Source organism: Tripterygium wilfordii, chromosome 2 (assembly GCF_013401445.1).
Source record: "Tripterygium wilfordii isolate XIE 37 chromosome 2, ASM1340144v1, whole genome shotgun sequence".
Taxonomy (NCBI): Eukaryota; Viridiplantae; Streptophyta; class Magnoliopsida; order Celastrales; family Celastraceae; genus Tripterygium; species Tripterygium wilfordii.
Window position 1 is genome coordinate 10,656,681 of NC_052233.1, and position 14,128 is coordinate 10,670,808.

Below are 14,128 nucleotides of genomic sequence, written 5' to 3' on the forward strand. Positions count from 1 at the left end.
CTATGATACAACGGAAACCATGTGAACTTCCGCCAAACCATGTAGTATGAAGTATATAGGGAGAGATTTTTCATCTCTCAGTATAAGAAATCTGTGGGATATACTGGGAGATGAAAAAAAAACACTTCAAAAACAAAAATATTTAAAGGAAAAAACTAATAACCAGAGTTGTGAGCATTGGATGCATAACAACATATTATGGTTCATACTTCATAAAGTTTCGAAATTGTTCATCGTTCTCAAATCGAACAAGGGGTAGGCTAATTTTGCTGCAGTTTCTCAAAATTGGACTCACTGCAGGAGTAATATCAGGATCTGAACTGTTTCATGGTGTATCTTTCTCCAGCCATTCACAGAATCGATCAATGTCACCTGAATCTGGTTGACCAGCTAAGATTTCGCTTTTGTCTACATCTTCCTCCAGCGCTTTCAAGATATCAGCAATGCAACACATCTCCTGATTTTTTGCGAAGGCTGGTGGAGCAGAAGCCTCAATAGTTTGTAATTCTTTGTTCTCCACAGGGAGGTTTTTCATATATTTGTCTGCAATAGTGAGATTTCTTCCCAGCATAGCATTTTGGCCTTGAATTGGAAATAATAGTTGGTTTTGAATTTTTGCATTAATGTAGGAAGTAGCAAACTTCAACCTTTCATTAAAACTAAGTGTTGCCTCTGGAAACCTGGAGTTATGTCCTGAAATCATAAGTGAAGCAGCGTAAAAATCTGGTCAATCCATGTCCATGAACTTTTAGTCAGATACAAAAATAACAGGACAAGTATCACACAAAGTACCAAATGGTTGCTGTTGTGGACGTGTTTTAGCACCTTCAACTTCCGAACCCCTCTGGCTTTGCTCTTTTGCTAGTGAATTGTTCTTCTCTGTACTCACTTTTTGAACTCCAGTTTTTGATTCACATGCTGACTGTAAGGTGGTGGTGGTGGTGCCAGCCTCGTATATCCGCTTCACTTGTGCTTTGTATTTCTGAGAAGCAAATATGTTAATTAATCTTATACGAAGATAAGACATAATTAATATTACTGGTAAGCCAAATCAATATCCTCCTTGATGGAGAACGAATTCTACTAATCAATTATGAATAGAAACGAAATGATCAGGAGCAGCATGTTTGATTAGTTTCTTAGTATAGTGAATGCCAAGAACACAGAAAAATGGATACAAAAAGAATAAACATTCTCTCTGTCCATCCATAACATAGTATACAAAATCGGATCAAGTAGACTGAAACTAAGTAGAAAAGACAATGAGAAGGTTTATAGAATGAGACTGCAAATAACCTGAAGATGACTGGCAATTTGGCGTTGATTAAATTCAGGAACCTTCATCAAGCTTAGTATTGCTTTTGGAGTAGCTTCTGATGAAGAAGAAAGATCTAAGAGATTAGTACCTTATGCAATGTGAAGCATAATGAAAAATAAGTAGCTTCTGGGCAATGGTTGTTCAGTAGAGTTTTGTATGAGAGAGAACGTTACTTTTATCACCCAGCAGACTCAGGGCTGTTGTAAATTTTAAGTGCAGTTCCCGAGTCCAAACAGCCCGTTTCCTGTTCTTAGAGGTGTTGCCTCCCTGGTCTTTCAATTCATCCTCATCATCTGAAATTTCAAGCATGGAAGGAATTTGGTCCAAGTCCATTCTAAATTGTTTGCCTTTGTTTTGGCTTTCCTGGTCATCATTTGGTCTCCTTCTCATTAACCCTTCTTCCCGACCAAATGACTTCACCTGTCCATTGATAGAGTATACGCTTGGGTCAAAGGGATAATTAATCATTTGTAGGTGTCTATTTCCATGGTATGCTTCTGCTTCAAATTGCTTATTTTTCTTTCGGGGATCAATGTCACGCTCCAGGACTTCTAATTCGAATAGCTTCCTCTTCCCCTTTAGATCGGCAGTTATAACTTGTTGATTGCTAGCACCAAGCAGAACCAAGTCCCCAAGTTGCTTGTTGGTCCAGTTTTGATCAGTGGTTGTTGCAGGCAAATTATTTCTAAGTGCAGCATTAGATGAAAAACTAGACTCATGGAACGCTATGCCTTGTGGTTTGTTTCCAAAGTTCGTCTCTCCTTTGGCTCTACTATTTGATCCTTGACTACTACAGCTCAATCTCAAAACTGGATTACTTCTCTTCCTGTAAACATGCTGCCACACATACCTTAGATCAGCCAAAGAAATTGGTTTCTCATAAACAAAAGATGCCCCTTTAGCTAGCCCTTTTTCAACATCAACACGTGCACTAGAAGAGGTCATCACTGCACCATAAAAAAAGCACAACATGGCAGATTTTAGTATTACTGATTGATAAAGAGATTATAAAAGAAAATTAACGATGAAATACTTAAAATAATATTGGAGCTTACATATTATAGGAATGTTCTCCTTAAGCACCATGCCCATAAATTGGAGGATGTTCATATCCTTCATGTAAACGTCAGCAATGACAAGGTTGAATGATCTATCCTTTTCTCGAATCATGGTCAAAGCAGTGGATGCCATTACAGTGGTGGTGACTGAAAAAGGGCACGCAACAAATTTAGCTCGAGACATCACCCAGAAAAGGAACAGAAAATATTAACGGTTCCTCAAAAGATGTCTCCACCATATGTACAGAATAATCACTTTTGTATTGACTTCAGTAACGTCCTCTACTGTTTTTGCAAAACAACAAGGTATACATGAAATTAACTTCCAAATTCCAAAATGGAACTGATTTTCATCCACTGAACCATAAACCCCAAATCATACTTTTTAAAATTACTCAAGAATCATCTGTGATAGGTTGAATGCTTAGTAGGGGCGGGTCAAATTAAATTTCAGTATCTCTGCGTATAATTTGGTTACAACTGTGCAAATCTAACAAAGTCTGGCTGGACATAAATCTCAATGTGTTCTACAAGGTTGTGCTGAATCTGTCAACCTTAAATGAATCACGTAAATTTTATCAAAAAATAAAATAGAAAAATTATATTGAATTCGCAAAAAACTAACCATACTAATTAAATGGATAAATCAAGAATATCAAAACAAAACAACAATTGGGGCAGAGGATCCAATTGAATTATTAGTTCACAATTGAACAAAGCACTACGGAGAGCAGAAAAAGTCCAAGGACACCCCAATTGACACCAAAAGGTAAACTCAATCCCTTGTGCTTTGGAACCCCATAATGACGACAAATAATGTAGCAAGTTACTATAATGTATCCATTATAATCAAAAAAATATTTTATACATAAATTTCTAACAATAAATATTCTCATATTAGTGATAAATGCCTCAAATCTCATATCAGTGATAAATGTCTCAAATTTAGAAAACAATTATCATCAATTTAAACATCAATATCTATTTTACCCAAGAGGATAAAACAGTTCTTACATACCCTTGAATGTGTACTGCTCAAGCATTGATGCAACCATCAGAAGAGATGAGGTATCATGATCCACCAAAAGTATACGGAGACCACAAGCAAAGGCCGGAACACAAGCATTAAGTGTGTCATTCAAAATTTCCATCTCAGTGTAGAACGAAGGAAAGGGTAAAGGGAAAAGGAAAAAGATTAAATCCAAGCACGAAACCAGAAACAAAAGAAGGAAACGGAAACGAATATAATAATACAAATAAAAAGGACTTGTTTAGATTTTTAGTGAAATGGAGAACTTAGACGAGACGCTAGATCGGAGAACAACATGATATCCTAGTTGTGAAGATGAAAACCAAACAAGGAGAGAAGAAGGTAGAGATTTGGCTGAGACGGAAAGAACTATAGAACGGAAGAAAAAAATCATTTGTGAATTCAGTATCACATTTGCAGGAGTTAATATACATGAGAAGTGGGAGTATAGAAGTTGCGGGCAATACGTACAGGGATAAGAACGTCTAAACAACAAGAAACAGCTCTGTCATTTGTCCTGAAATGTCTTTTGTCCTTCTAAAGATAATAATGTTCCTTAATAATTTGTTTGTTTTTGGTGGAAAGCATGAGGTGTACTATTGATGACAGTTAAGGATATAAAAAACCCACGTTTATTGTTTTTGAAGTAAAACCAAAGTGTAAAACTGTAATGTTAATTATGAGGGTAATTATTAGCCCATATGAATTAATTATATTTGGTATATGAAAGTAACATTTGTACAGATTACGTTTTGGTTATATACCTATAAATGCATAATATAGTTTCAGAAAACATATAAAGTGAGCAAAATAACCAAAAAAGGAAAAATTATGAGGAAAAAAAGGAGAGGGAATGGGTTAGTGGGGGTACAAAAGGGGAGAGCATTATATAGTCAACCCTTTTTACCCTATCCACTCCGAGGTTAACATTTACCCCAAATTTAAGGATAAACATTAACCTGAGTGAAAATATTTGGAAAGTAGCCTCCATTTCCACAGCCATCCTTGAGCTCCATTTTTTCTTTTTTTTTTGGTAAGGAAGTAACACGTACCTTTTCTTAGAGTAAGAAATAGAAATAATAACAACTCAACTTTCTATTAACATAAGCTTTTCGGATATGTGGAATAAGAGTCGTTTGCCAACTCATACTGCATATAAATGTCCCATGTTGGGTATCCTATATGACTTGTTAAGACTACAAAAGTCCCACATCGCTTGGTGAAAATCAAGTGATGTGGTTTATAAGCTTGACCCACCATCATAACACTTGAGGCGCTTTTTAAAAGACAAAACAGTGCGGGCCTTGGCCTAGAAAGGACAATACCTCAAGTGGATTGGGTCAAACCTCTCTCTGATATTCTTCCTCTCCTCCCTACTTGCTTCTTCTCATCTCACTCAAATTCTTCAAATTATAACATAACCAACTTCTAAGAATGAGGTGCTAGCTAGGAGAAAATCCACTAGGTGGAGTGACTCCTTTTTTTTTGACTAGGTATTGCCGATAGCCTATCCCAAACATTTGAAATTAGCTTCCTTTTTTTTTTTAAATTACAGTGACACAGTATACCCAGTAGCACAGGTGATACTATGGCCCAGCAAAGTGCCTCTTTTGATAATCTAATATTCCTTTGGCTGTTTATGTAAGACACATATACTAACCATTCCGAATCTTCTGCATAAAACTTTTGTTACTCAGCTGCTGCATGATAGAAAAAACAAAATTTTTCGTCTTGTAACTCCATTTCCTCGCTTCCTTTTCTAATACCAAGCAGCAAATAAAGCTACATTTAGGGATAGCTCTTCCTCTTTTCAGTTTTAACCAACAAATAATCCGATAGGCTCATGGTGTTCCTATAAAACTCAAGATTCTTCACTTCGCAATGACAACCAGTGCCAAATGAAATCCCAATGTAGGTTTATTACCTGCTAGTTGTAAATGATTTTTTTTTTTTTTTTAAAAAGAGAAGAAATAAGAACAAACATTGCTTACTGCTTACAGAGTTAACTAACAAAACATAGAAGGAGAACTGTTAAATTATTAGAAATCGATTAAACCTGAAAGCAGAATGAGCTTTCTCTGGTGAGGACAATCTGAATCCGTTAGCGGATCCTTAAATGGGAATATCATCTATATGTTAGCTAGCACTCTGTCGCATGAATTCTCAACTTGGCTGAACTGATTAAACGCACACTCGCACACATAAAGAAGCGAAAAAAACATATTTCATGAGAATAACCTGTAAAGCAACATCAGTTCCTCGGGTCCCCCAAACTAGCACCGGCATCAAATTGTTACAAGCTCATTATTCTGCCTCTGTTGTAAAACAAGTACTACGTGTTCAATTCACAATCAATCCCACGCAGAATATCTTCCAATAAACCTAGAAAGAGCAGTATAATCAATGCCATACGAGCAGAAGAACGAACGAAAAAACTAAACTTTCAAATAACTAAGCAATTGACCTGCTTTTGTGCACACGACGAACCTTGAAGGCTGCGAAACTCTCGCCCCATCTTGAATCGATTGCAGTAACAATTTCTTCCGGGAGAAGTTTGTGCCAAGCAAAAGGCCACCGGAAAATATCACCGGCCTTCATCAGCATGCTATTCAAATTCCTTATTCTTTCCAAGTAATCTGATAGCATTGTTTCTTCCAAGCAGTGAATGCATCCAAGAATCATAACCACCAATTTAATTGTTAGAGTTCTAGGCGCGACCGTGTATTTATTTTTATGCCTTTATTATTATTATTTTTTAGGTTTGATTATTAATTTTAAAAATTCTTAAAATTATTTATTTTTATTGAAGAGCTTGGGTTTTGTACTTTTTGGCGTAATTAAGTATTTTAAGTAATCGTTTGGTAAAATCAAATCTCATGGCTTTCATTAGGGGTGGAAAAAAAAGAGATTTCGGATCCAACAACATAACGTGTTTATAAAATATTTTTATGTTCGGACTTTAACTTGAATTTAATTTCAGACGTACTTACTTGATCAAACATGAATTGATTTATATTAGAATTAGGATCCGGACAAAATTTATGTGACTCATATACGCTACCACTCCTCCAAATATGACAATCCGAATTTAGACCATATCGAATCTCAAAAGCACAAGTTTTTTAGTGTGCTTTTCGGTTAACAAAAAAACCACTCATAGAGATTGATCATTCCCGGCTTGCTCATCAAAGAAGGGCCCTGCCTTTGCGGCTTTTGTTCTAGTAGTTTACCAGGTAAAGGAGCTAAGCCAGGGAGTAACTGGTAAAGGAGCAAAGCCAGGGAGAAAAGAAAAAAAGTTCTCCCGGTTGAGGTTTTTTTTTTCCCCCAACAATTTAGCTTCCAACAGATGGAGATAGGAGAGTAGTTAATAAGTCCATTGCTTCAAGATCAATGGAGGAATCAATTGCTGGTATGATAAAGCTATATAATAATCAAATTAGCTATGAATAGAGGATATCCTTTAATTCCATGAATTTGGTCCATCCAAAATAAACTGATAGTACCAACAAAATATTGGATGGGAAATGTATTGTTGCATATCATCTGAAAATTAGTTCATCAAAGTTAATTTATTCCATCATATTTAGCAAGAAACTAAAGCTTATATCTTGTATAAAGATTGGAGGCCAGCTCAAGGAAGAATCGAAATCGATGCTCCACGTACCTGCCAGCGACATGGAAGAAAACTGACTAATTGTAAGTTACTGAAATGTATGGATTTTGTGTCAAGAAATGAACACCAACTTGCAGTTACCAGAGGACTATCAGGAACCGAGCTATTTCAGACCAAATCCGAGTTCAGCCATTCCAAGTATTTATCCATCTCCCCTGAATCTAAACTCCTGTTTTTGTCACGTTCTTCTTCTAGAATTTTCAGAATATCACAATAATCGTCAAGGGATTGCCGCTGCTGATGCTGATTTCCTGGACCGGCTGATGGAGCAACTGGATCGTTAGTAGCCAGTAAGTCTTTGTTCTCCTCAGTGAAGTTGATCAGATATTTCTCTGCAATTGTGGGTTCCTTTGGAGAGACCTGTATGGGCATAGCATCCGCTTGAGGAATTGGCATCAGCAGTTGGTTTCCCGAGGAGACATTTCCAGGTATAGCATCCAGTCCTTGCATTGGCAACTGAACTTGGTTTCCTGAAGAGACATTTCTGGGCAGAGTATCCAGTCCTTGAAATGGCAACACCAGTTGGTTTTGATTTTGTGCATTAATGTAGGAGGAAGCCATCTTCAGCCTTTCGTTAAAACTGAACAGTGCGTCTGGAAAAGTAGAGTTATATAGTGCTGAAATCATAGGAGAAGAAACACGCAATCCATCAAATGCATAAAAATAGAATGTCAAGGTTATATGAATAATAAGAGCTAAGTTACTGGGCTTTGGCAGGGACTGTATTATGTCACCTCCAATATTCAAACCTCCCTGGCTCTGCTCATGTGCCTGTAAATTCTTCATCTCTGGCGCTTGTTGAAATGTGCTAATATTTAAGCTGGATGATGTAGGTCCTGCTGGGGAAGTGGGGGTGGCAGTGTTGCCGATTTGCTTGACTTGATTTTTATATTTCTGAAAAGATTCAATGGTTGTTATTAAGTGATCTGATACCATGATAAGGCAGACTAAACATTGCTGGAAAGTAACATATATCTAATGCATTCAAGCTTGATATTGTGCAATAGATACCGGGCTAAGTTTATACTAAGAATCCAAGGATTTGACAGAAAAGAACCTGAAGGTGGCTTGCGACTTGGCGATGAGTCAAATGAGGAACATTCATAATCTCTAGTATTGTTTTTGGAACAGCTTCTGCTCAAAATGGATTGCAAACAACAAAAATCAAGAGATAAGCACCTTAAGTAATGTGAAATAAAGAGAGCTTACAGTGATAGTAATTCTGCAAATTGTTGAGATTGTTTTGTGAGAAAGAGCATTACTGTCATCTCCCAGAAGGCTCACAGCTTGTGTGAATTTCAAGTGCAGTTCTTTAGTCCAAACAACGCGATTCTTTTTATCTCCAGCAATGCTCATAATCTTGTCTCTCATATCTTTCTCTGCATCCTCCTTCGCTAATTCAGGCATGGAAATAATCTGCTCCCACTCGAATCCAACTTCTGTGTCTTTGTTTTCGCTATCTTTGTTTATCAGTTCAATGCCAGAGTTTGGTGGTTCTTTTGGCTCATCGCCGACCTCAATCAGTCTCACTTCTTCAACTTGCTTCGATTTCCCTTTCGGATCATTAAGCACCAGTAGGTCTCCACTTCCATTAAATGTCTCTGCTCTAATTTTCTTAATCTGATAGTCATTGCCACTCATGATCTGGACTTCCTCTTCAGACACCTTCCTCTTCCCCTTCGGATCATCAGCTAATTCTTGATGGCCAGCTCCACAATCTACTACTTCTACATCCACTTCTAGTACTTCCACCTCTGTCTCTTTATTCTTTCGTTTTCGACCTCTCTTTTTTGGAACCTTAGCTGAACCACTAGGCTCTTCCAACGTTAGAATCTTAGGTTTCCTTCCCCGTTTCCCCTTTTTTTCTTGTACAGCTCCGCTGTTTGAGCCCAATTTTGTTAAGTTTCTTTTCCTCCTGTACACATGCTGCCAAACATACCTAAGCTCATCCAAACACACTGGTTTCTCATAAAAAAATGATGCCCCTTCTTTTAACCCTTTTAGAGCCATTTTGGTATGTGCACGGGTGGTGGTCACTGCATAATTTGATAAAGCATGTATGTATTGGTACTGACTATGGAAATTAATAACTAGTAGTCATTAATAGAATATGTAAAGCTGAACCTTACAGATAACAGTAATGTTCTTCTTAAGCAGGATTTGAATAAATTCGAGGATGCTCATATCGATCATATGGACATTAACCATGACCAGATTGAATGATCTTTTTCTTTCAGCTTCAATCATGGACAAAGCAACAGATCCCATTTCAGTGGTGGTGACTGAAAGAAAGAAGACATAACAGCAAGTTAAACTATCTAAACAGATTTCTTAACAAATTTCAATAAAAAAAAGGTAAATCAGAATTATGGCTAGCTAGCATATATAAGATCATAAGTCTAAAAGCAACAGAGGTATCAGTTGTCACTAATATAAAATTTTACATTGAAGTGGCATATAAATGTAATATAATATTTGATGATACTACATTTCCATGTTTGAGACATTATTTCTAGATTTAAGGTTTAAAACTTGATATGATATAAGGAAACGTTGAAAAGCCTTTTATAATCAAATATACTAGTGACAACAAATTCCACAATATAGTTCTGATAAAAAATAAAAAATAAAAAAAGAGCGTTTAACCTACTTTTAAGAGTAAATTTAATTGTGTTAAGTGTTAACATGTGTTCGATAAACAAGCGCTCAAAAGAGACCAATTACGATAACTTTTAAGGGACGAGGATTTTTGAACTCACAATGTTACCATGTACTAACCTATTTCTTTAGTTCAAATTTGAGGGTTTTCACTGTCAAATCAACATTATAGAACATAATCATTGGAATGCAGTTTTCGAATTCAAATAAAAAATTTATGCGTATATTTATTAATTTATGAATTCAAAATCAAATTATTAAAGTAATTCCCGCACTCTAAAACGCAATCAACGGATATGATGCAAAATGTTGAATCTTCAATTGGATTGCAACTACCCATAACCAAATTTAGAGCTCACACAAATACTACTACATATGCACGAGTATATTCCAAAATCAATTTTTTTTTATGCTCTCTTTTGCAAACCTTTTGTAAAATAATAGCATTTCATTTGTCTTCCAAATGAGGGTTGTTGTTAGTTATAAATCCATAAACACAGAATCAAATTGGGTTGTGATCTTTAGGATGAATAATTTCAATTTTTCAACGCATGCAAAATCTGAACATAACTGTACCTCAAAAATTAAACTTACATATGATGGAGATTAAACAATAGATATTTGATCATGTAAATCATGAATGGTGAAAGATCATGCAGCCAAGTATCAGTATCATCAATAACAACAGAATTTTTTTATTTTATCAAAACACAAAATGAAGAAGAAAAAAAAAAGACCTTTATTCAAACAAGATCCATAACATAAACATAAATTCTTATGTTTTTTGGAGAGGTTAAAGTCTCGATCTTTCACCAATAAATGGACAAAAAAAATATATTTTCAGTATTTGTGTAAATCTAGCTTTCATCAACTAAGCTACTGATAGGTTTCGCACAAACAATAAAATATATACATATATATACATCCATACATACATAAACAATTTAAGTAGATAGAGAAGTTTTCAATTACCTTTGAAAGCGAATTGTTCGAGCACCCATGCTATGTTCATGAGAGACATCATATCATGATCCACCACAAGAATCTCAAGACCTCGAGCAAAGGAAGGGATACACTCACCTAAACCTTCCATTTCGAACAAAGGAACAAGAGATTGATAGAGAATGAAAGAGAGAATCGAAGATGATGGTTAGCAGTGAAAACACATGTATATAAAAATTAATTCTTTAGTCAAATGGGATTGATAGAAGAGTCAAAGAGAATCAAAGAACAAACTGAGAAATTATGATAGAAAATGACAAAAGATGGAGATTTGACTGTGAGAGTCAAGCAAAATAACCCCAAAATTATCTAAGAGGAAGAGAGGAGCATGTAATGCAAAAGCATAAATTGGATGAGACTCTCAGCTCTTCAGGGGGAGACCAGGACGAGTAACTCTTGTTTAAAAGGCAAATTGTTTTTGTGGGACCCACTTTATAGTATATACTATATTAATAATAAAGAAGAGTCAACTATTCCCTAGTACGTACCTACTTCTTATGTACGTACGTGACGTATTTGAGTATAATTTTTGTGACACGTGGTATAAAAGTGAGTCAGATTTGTCCTAGTTCAATAATTGGTAATAAATAATTTATTTTCTTTATATAAAAAGAGTAATATTTTCTTTATTTATCCATGCAAGGTTTTTTTTTTTTTTTTAAATTCTAAGACCATGGAACGCAGTTAAAAATCCCAAACTGTCAATTTACTGTAATATTTTATCTTTTGAACCTAATAAAAAAATTATTAAATGAAGTTGGAATCTATGGTTTGCTATCAAAATAGTTATTTTTAAATTTGTCTAGCAAAATTACTTGGGTAATTCTAAATATAGTTTTTTTTTTTTTGGTAACTTCTAACTTTCTTAAAATGTTCAAAATTAGTTGGTAAGGAAATTAAATTCTTCAATTCCTTTTTGAGTTACTTATCTATCTTAATAATAACCATATTTTCACTCAAAGAAATCAATTGTCATCTTCCTTAAATTATAAGTTTCGTCTCTGTTGGACTTTAATTGGGCCTAAAGTCTCCGGCCCATTCAAGCTTACGTCCCATGTCCAAAGAAAGCCCGCCCAACCCTTAGGTCCAACTATATATCCACAAAAGTGATGGATACAACAATTGGTATCCTAATTATCTGAGTTGTTGAATTGGACGCATAGATCCAAGTTGATTTGTGGATTTCATATGTCCCACATGATGCACATGAAATTTTGTACGTACAACTCGACGGTTGGGATACCTATGATACCAATTGCTGGGATCCCTATCATTACCAATATATCCAACTCCCCATTCAATTTTCATTTTCGCTTGACACGTGTCAACCCCACCCCTCAAGAATTTCCCACTACAAATCTGCTTGCAATGAAAAATAGGGCCCAATGAGAAATGCGTACCGGCCTGTAATCCAAGAAGCAAATAGAAGCCCATTCTTTGCCGCACAACTTTGGACTCCATAAGTAGAGTCCGCCAACTATAGGCCAACCAGCTATCATAGTCAACGGCCCACCAAACGCTAGGCCCGTATTGTACATTGTCGTCATGCCCGTGCGGCCGTGCCTACTGATATGATCGAGATTCGAGAATGTCGAAGACAAATTTGCAACAGCCCTGCCCACGGCGAAAGAAAAATCAAGATCCAAGTTCACAAGCAGACCCAAAAAAAAACAAGTGCGATGAGGGAATTAAAGCAGACATACGACTCCGACTCTGGGTTTCCATTCATTCAGACCTATGATTTCAGTAGACTTTTGTGAACTTAAATTCTATAGTGATAGCCACTTAAGAGAGACAAATGATCGAACACATTGTGTGCAAAACAAAACAGTTAGAACTAACACGGAAAAACAACTATGCTACTCCCCAAATCACAAAATTCGCAGTTTGCAGTAGTAATAACCAAAGCCGAAGCATGAACAATTCACAAACGTCACTAAAATTAGTTCAATTAAGTTAATTAACCATCATCCAGCAGCATGTCATTGCAACTATTACCAAGCTGGATATAAACTGAGCTAATCTGAAAATACTACCTGATAGAGTCTTACTACCGGACAAGAAGAGCCCGAATAAGATGCAGAGGATCTCCCTCCACTAGGACTGATAGAGTCTTACTATCAGAAAAGGAAATCTCTTCCTTCACAAATCTTCAATTTTCTCTAATAAAAAAAATACCGCCCTCCTCTGTGGACATTTTTATTCACTTGTGTTAAACGACGGATGGTTACGCGTTTTGAGTCTTGCCACAGAATGGGCTGTGGGCTTACTTTTTTGCTTCAACTGGGCCACTGACTTGTTTCTGTATCAGTTGGGCTTTTCAAGTTTTGGACACCGCCAACCGGCCCACTCTTGTTACTATGCATGATTAATTATTTCACTTCGCAACAAATAAAGAAATCAAGGAAGACCAACAAGGCATAATCCTCTTAATCAAAGAAGATAAGGGAGGGATGGTTGTTTTTACTAATGACTAATACTACTTGGGAGAGAAAATTGACTTCAGCGTCGGAGCGTATCCGGTCACCATGGCAGCAACTGTTGAACTTACTGACCTTGTCTTATTTTCAAATGTTCAAAGGATTTAAATCCACAGGCCCAATCATCTGAAATTGACTCAAGAATTTAAAATTGTGCATCAGAATGATTTACTGAAGAAATGACATTACAATGGATATATATTTTTTTACATTCTCAACACATATTGGTATACATAAAGGAGAAGAAGGGGGGGGGGGAGGAGCAAAGTTGATTGCACAATTTTTGTTCAAAAGGCTCTGACTTCAGGCATAGAAGGAGCTAACCTCTTATAGATTTCCATAACAAATTTAGTATCAACCTGCTCACCACTAGACACCATTGAAACTTGCTGACTATTTCTGGCAACCTTACTCCCTGCAAACAATTTTGTATTGTTGGAGCTGACCGCGAACCGAATCATCATATCGATATAAGCATCATGAAGTCTGGCCAAAAGCTTGATGGGTGATAGAGATTTTAGTCTCAACTTTGGGATTAATATTCTTATTCTCCTACTCCGGCCACCACTGGAAGGACCTCCTCCTCCTCCTCTTCCTCCAAGCCTTACAACTTTAATCTTTCTTCTGTTGTTGATCAGTCTCTGGTATTGTCTTCTTCTCCAGTACCTCTTCAAGTTGTCATAACATGGGATCTCCATTTTTGTCTGCGTGAGGGAGAGACGGGTTTGAATAATTAGCTTGAACTTTTTAGGCGATCGAAGCTGTTTATCAAAACAAACTAGAGTTTGTTTATATAGAGGGGTTTGTAGTTTGTAATCAGCTGGATATATGTGATAAGGGAATGTGATGTTTGATTTTTTGGTAAAGTAGAGTCCACCTGACCAACAAATAAATAATCAATAAAAAAAT

General features: G+C 36.2%; 3 protein-coding genes across 11 annotated transcripts; all 3 read right to left on the minus strand.

Annotated features, from left to right (window-relative positions):
• Nucleotides 1–120: 120 nt before the first annotated feature.
• On the minus strand, nt 121–6,101 carry LOC120011827. Of its 6 annotated transcripts, none has more exons than XM_038862989.1 (8): nt 5,894–6,101; nt 5,645–5,721; nt 3,395–3,407; nt 2,374–2,523; nt 1,492–2,265; nt 1,297–1,373; nt 793–982; nt 121–693 (listed from the first exon to the last, which is right to left on the minus strand). In XM_038862989.1, exons 2-8 carry the CDS (start codon nt 5,690–5,692, stop codon nt 326–328), a joined length of 1,620 nt encoding a protein of 539 aa, XP_038718917.1. In that variant the 5' UTR covers nt 5,693–5,721; nt 5,894–6,101; the 3' UTR covers nt 121–325. The 6 variants fall into 6 exon arrangements, with proteins under 6 accessions (XP_038718917.1, XP_038718902.1, XP_038718911.1 ...); XM_038862974.1 differs by having other exon boundaries at nt 5,645–5,788; XM_038862983.1 differs by having other exon boundaries at nt 5,871–6,101.
• A 741-nt stretch (nt 6,102–6,842) lies between these two features.
• LOC120005139 (two-component response regulator ARR10-like) lies at nt 6,843–12,910 on the minus strand. 4 transcript variants are annotated; one of them, XM_038854621.1, is made up of 9 exons: nt 12,776–12,910; nt 12,140–12,353; nt 10,710–10,823; nt 9,209–9,361; nt 8,342–9,115; nt 8,137–8,213; nt 7,814–7,973; nt 7,161–7,696; nt 6,843–7,070 (listed from the first exon to the last, which is right to left on the minus strand). In XM_038854621.1, exons 2-8 carry the CDS (start codon nt 12,198–12,200, stop codon nt 7,188–7,190), a joined length of 1,848 nt encoding a protein of 615 aa, XP_038710549.1. In that variant the 5' UTR covers nt 12,201–12,353; nt 12,776–12,910; the 3' UTR covers nt 6,843–7,070; nt 7,161–7,187. The 4 variants fall into 4 exon arrangements, with proteins under 4 accessions (XP_038710549.1, XP_038710558.1, XP_038710541.1 ...); XM_038854630.1 differs by having other exon boundaries at nt 6,843–7,672; XM_038854613.1 differs by having other exon boundaries at nt 6,843–7,696.
• Nucleotides 12,911–13,420: 510 nt separating this feature from the next.
• On the minus strand, nt 13,421–13,923 carry LOC120005375. Its single transcript, XM_038854980.1, has one exon. The coding sequence runs from the start codon at nt 13,915–13,917 to the stop codon at nt 13,507–13,509; it is 411 nt and encodes a 136-aa protein (XP_038710908.1). The 5' UTR covers nt 13,918–13,923; the 3' UTR covers nt 13,421–13,506.
• Between the last annotated feature and the right edge of the window lie 205 nt (nt 13,924–14,128).

Excerpts from the sequence above, each read along its gene's own strand:
- LOC120011827 (XM_038862957.1), bottom strand. The coding sequence starts at position 3,527 with ATGGAAATTTTGAATGACACACTTAATGCTTGTGTTCCGGCCTTTGCT. Across the intron at positions 2,524-3,394 it reads TGAGCAGTACACATTCAAGG|TCACCACCACTGTAATGGCA; the intron begins GTATGTAAGAAC and ends GCCCTTTTTCAG. Across the intron at positions 983-1,296 it reads AAATTGCCAGTCATCTTCAG|AAATACAAAGCACAAGTGAA; the intron begins GTTATTTGCAGT and ends TTTGCTTCTCAG.
- LOC120005375 (XM_038854980.1), bottom strand. The coding sequence starts at position 13,917 with ATGGAGATCCCATGTTATGACAACTTGAAGAGGTACTGGAGAAGAAGA.
- LOC120005139 (XM_038854621.1), bottom strand. The coding sequence starts at position 12,200 with ATGGAGTCCAAAGTTGTGCGGCAAAGAATGGGCTTCTATTTGCTTCTT. Across the intron at positions 7,974-8,136 it reads AAGTCGCAAGCCACCTTCAG|AAATATAAAAATCAAGTCAA; the intron begins GTTCTTTTCTGT and ends GAATCTTTTCAG. Across the intron at positions 7,697-7,813 it reads GGGAGGTTTGAATATTGGAG|CACTATATAACTCTACTTTT; the intron begins GTGACATAATAC and ends CTATGATTTCAG.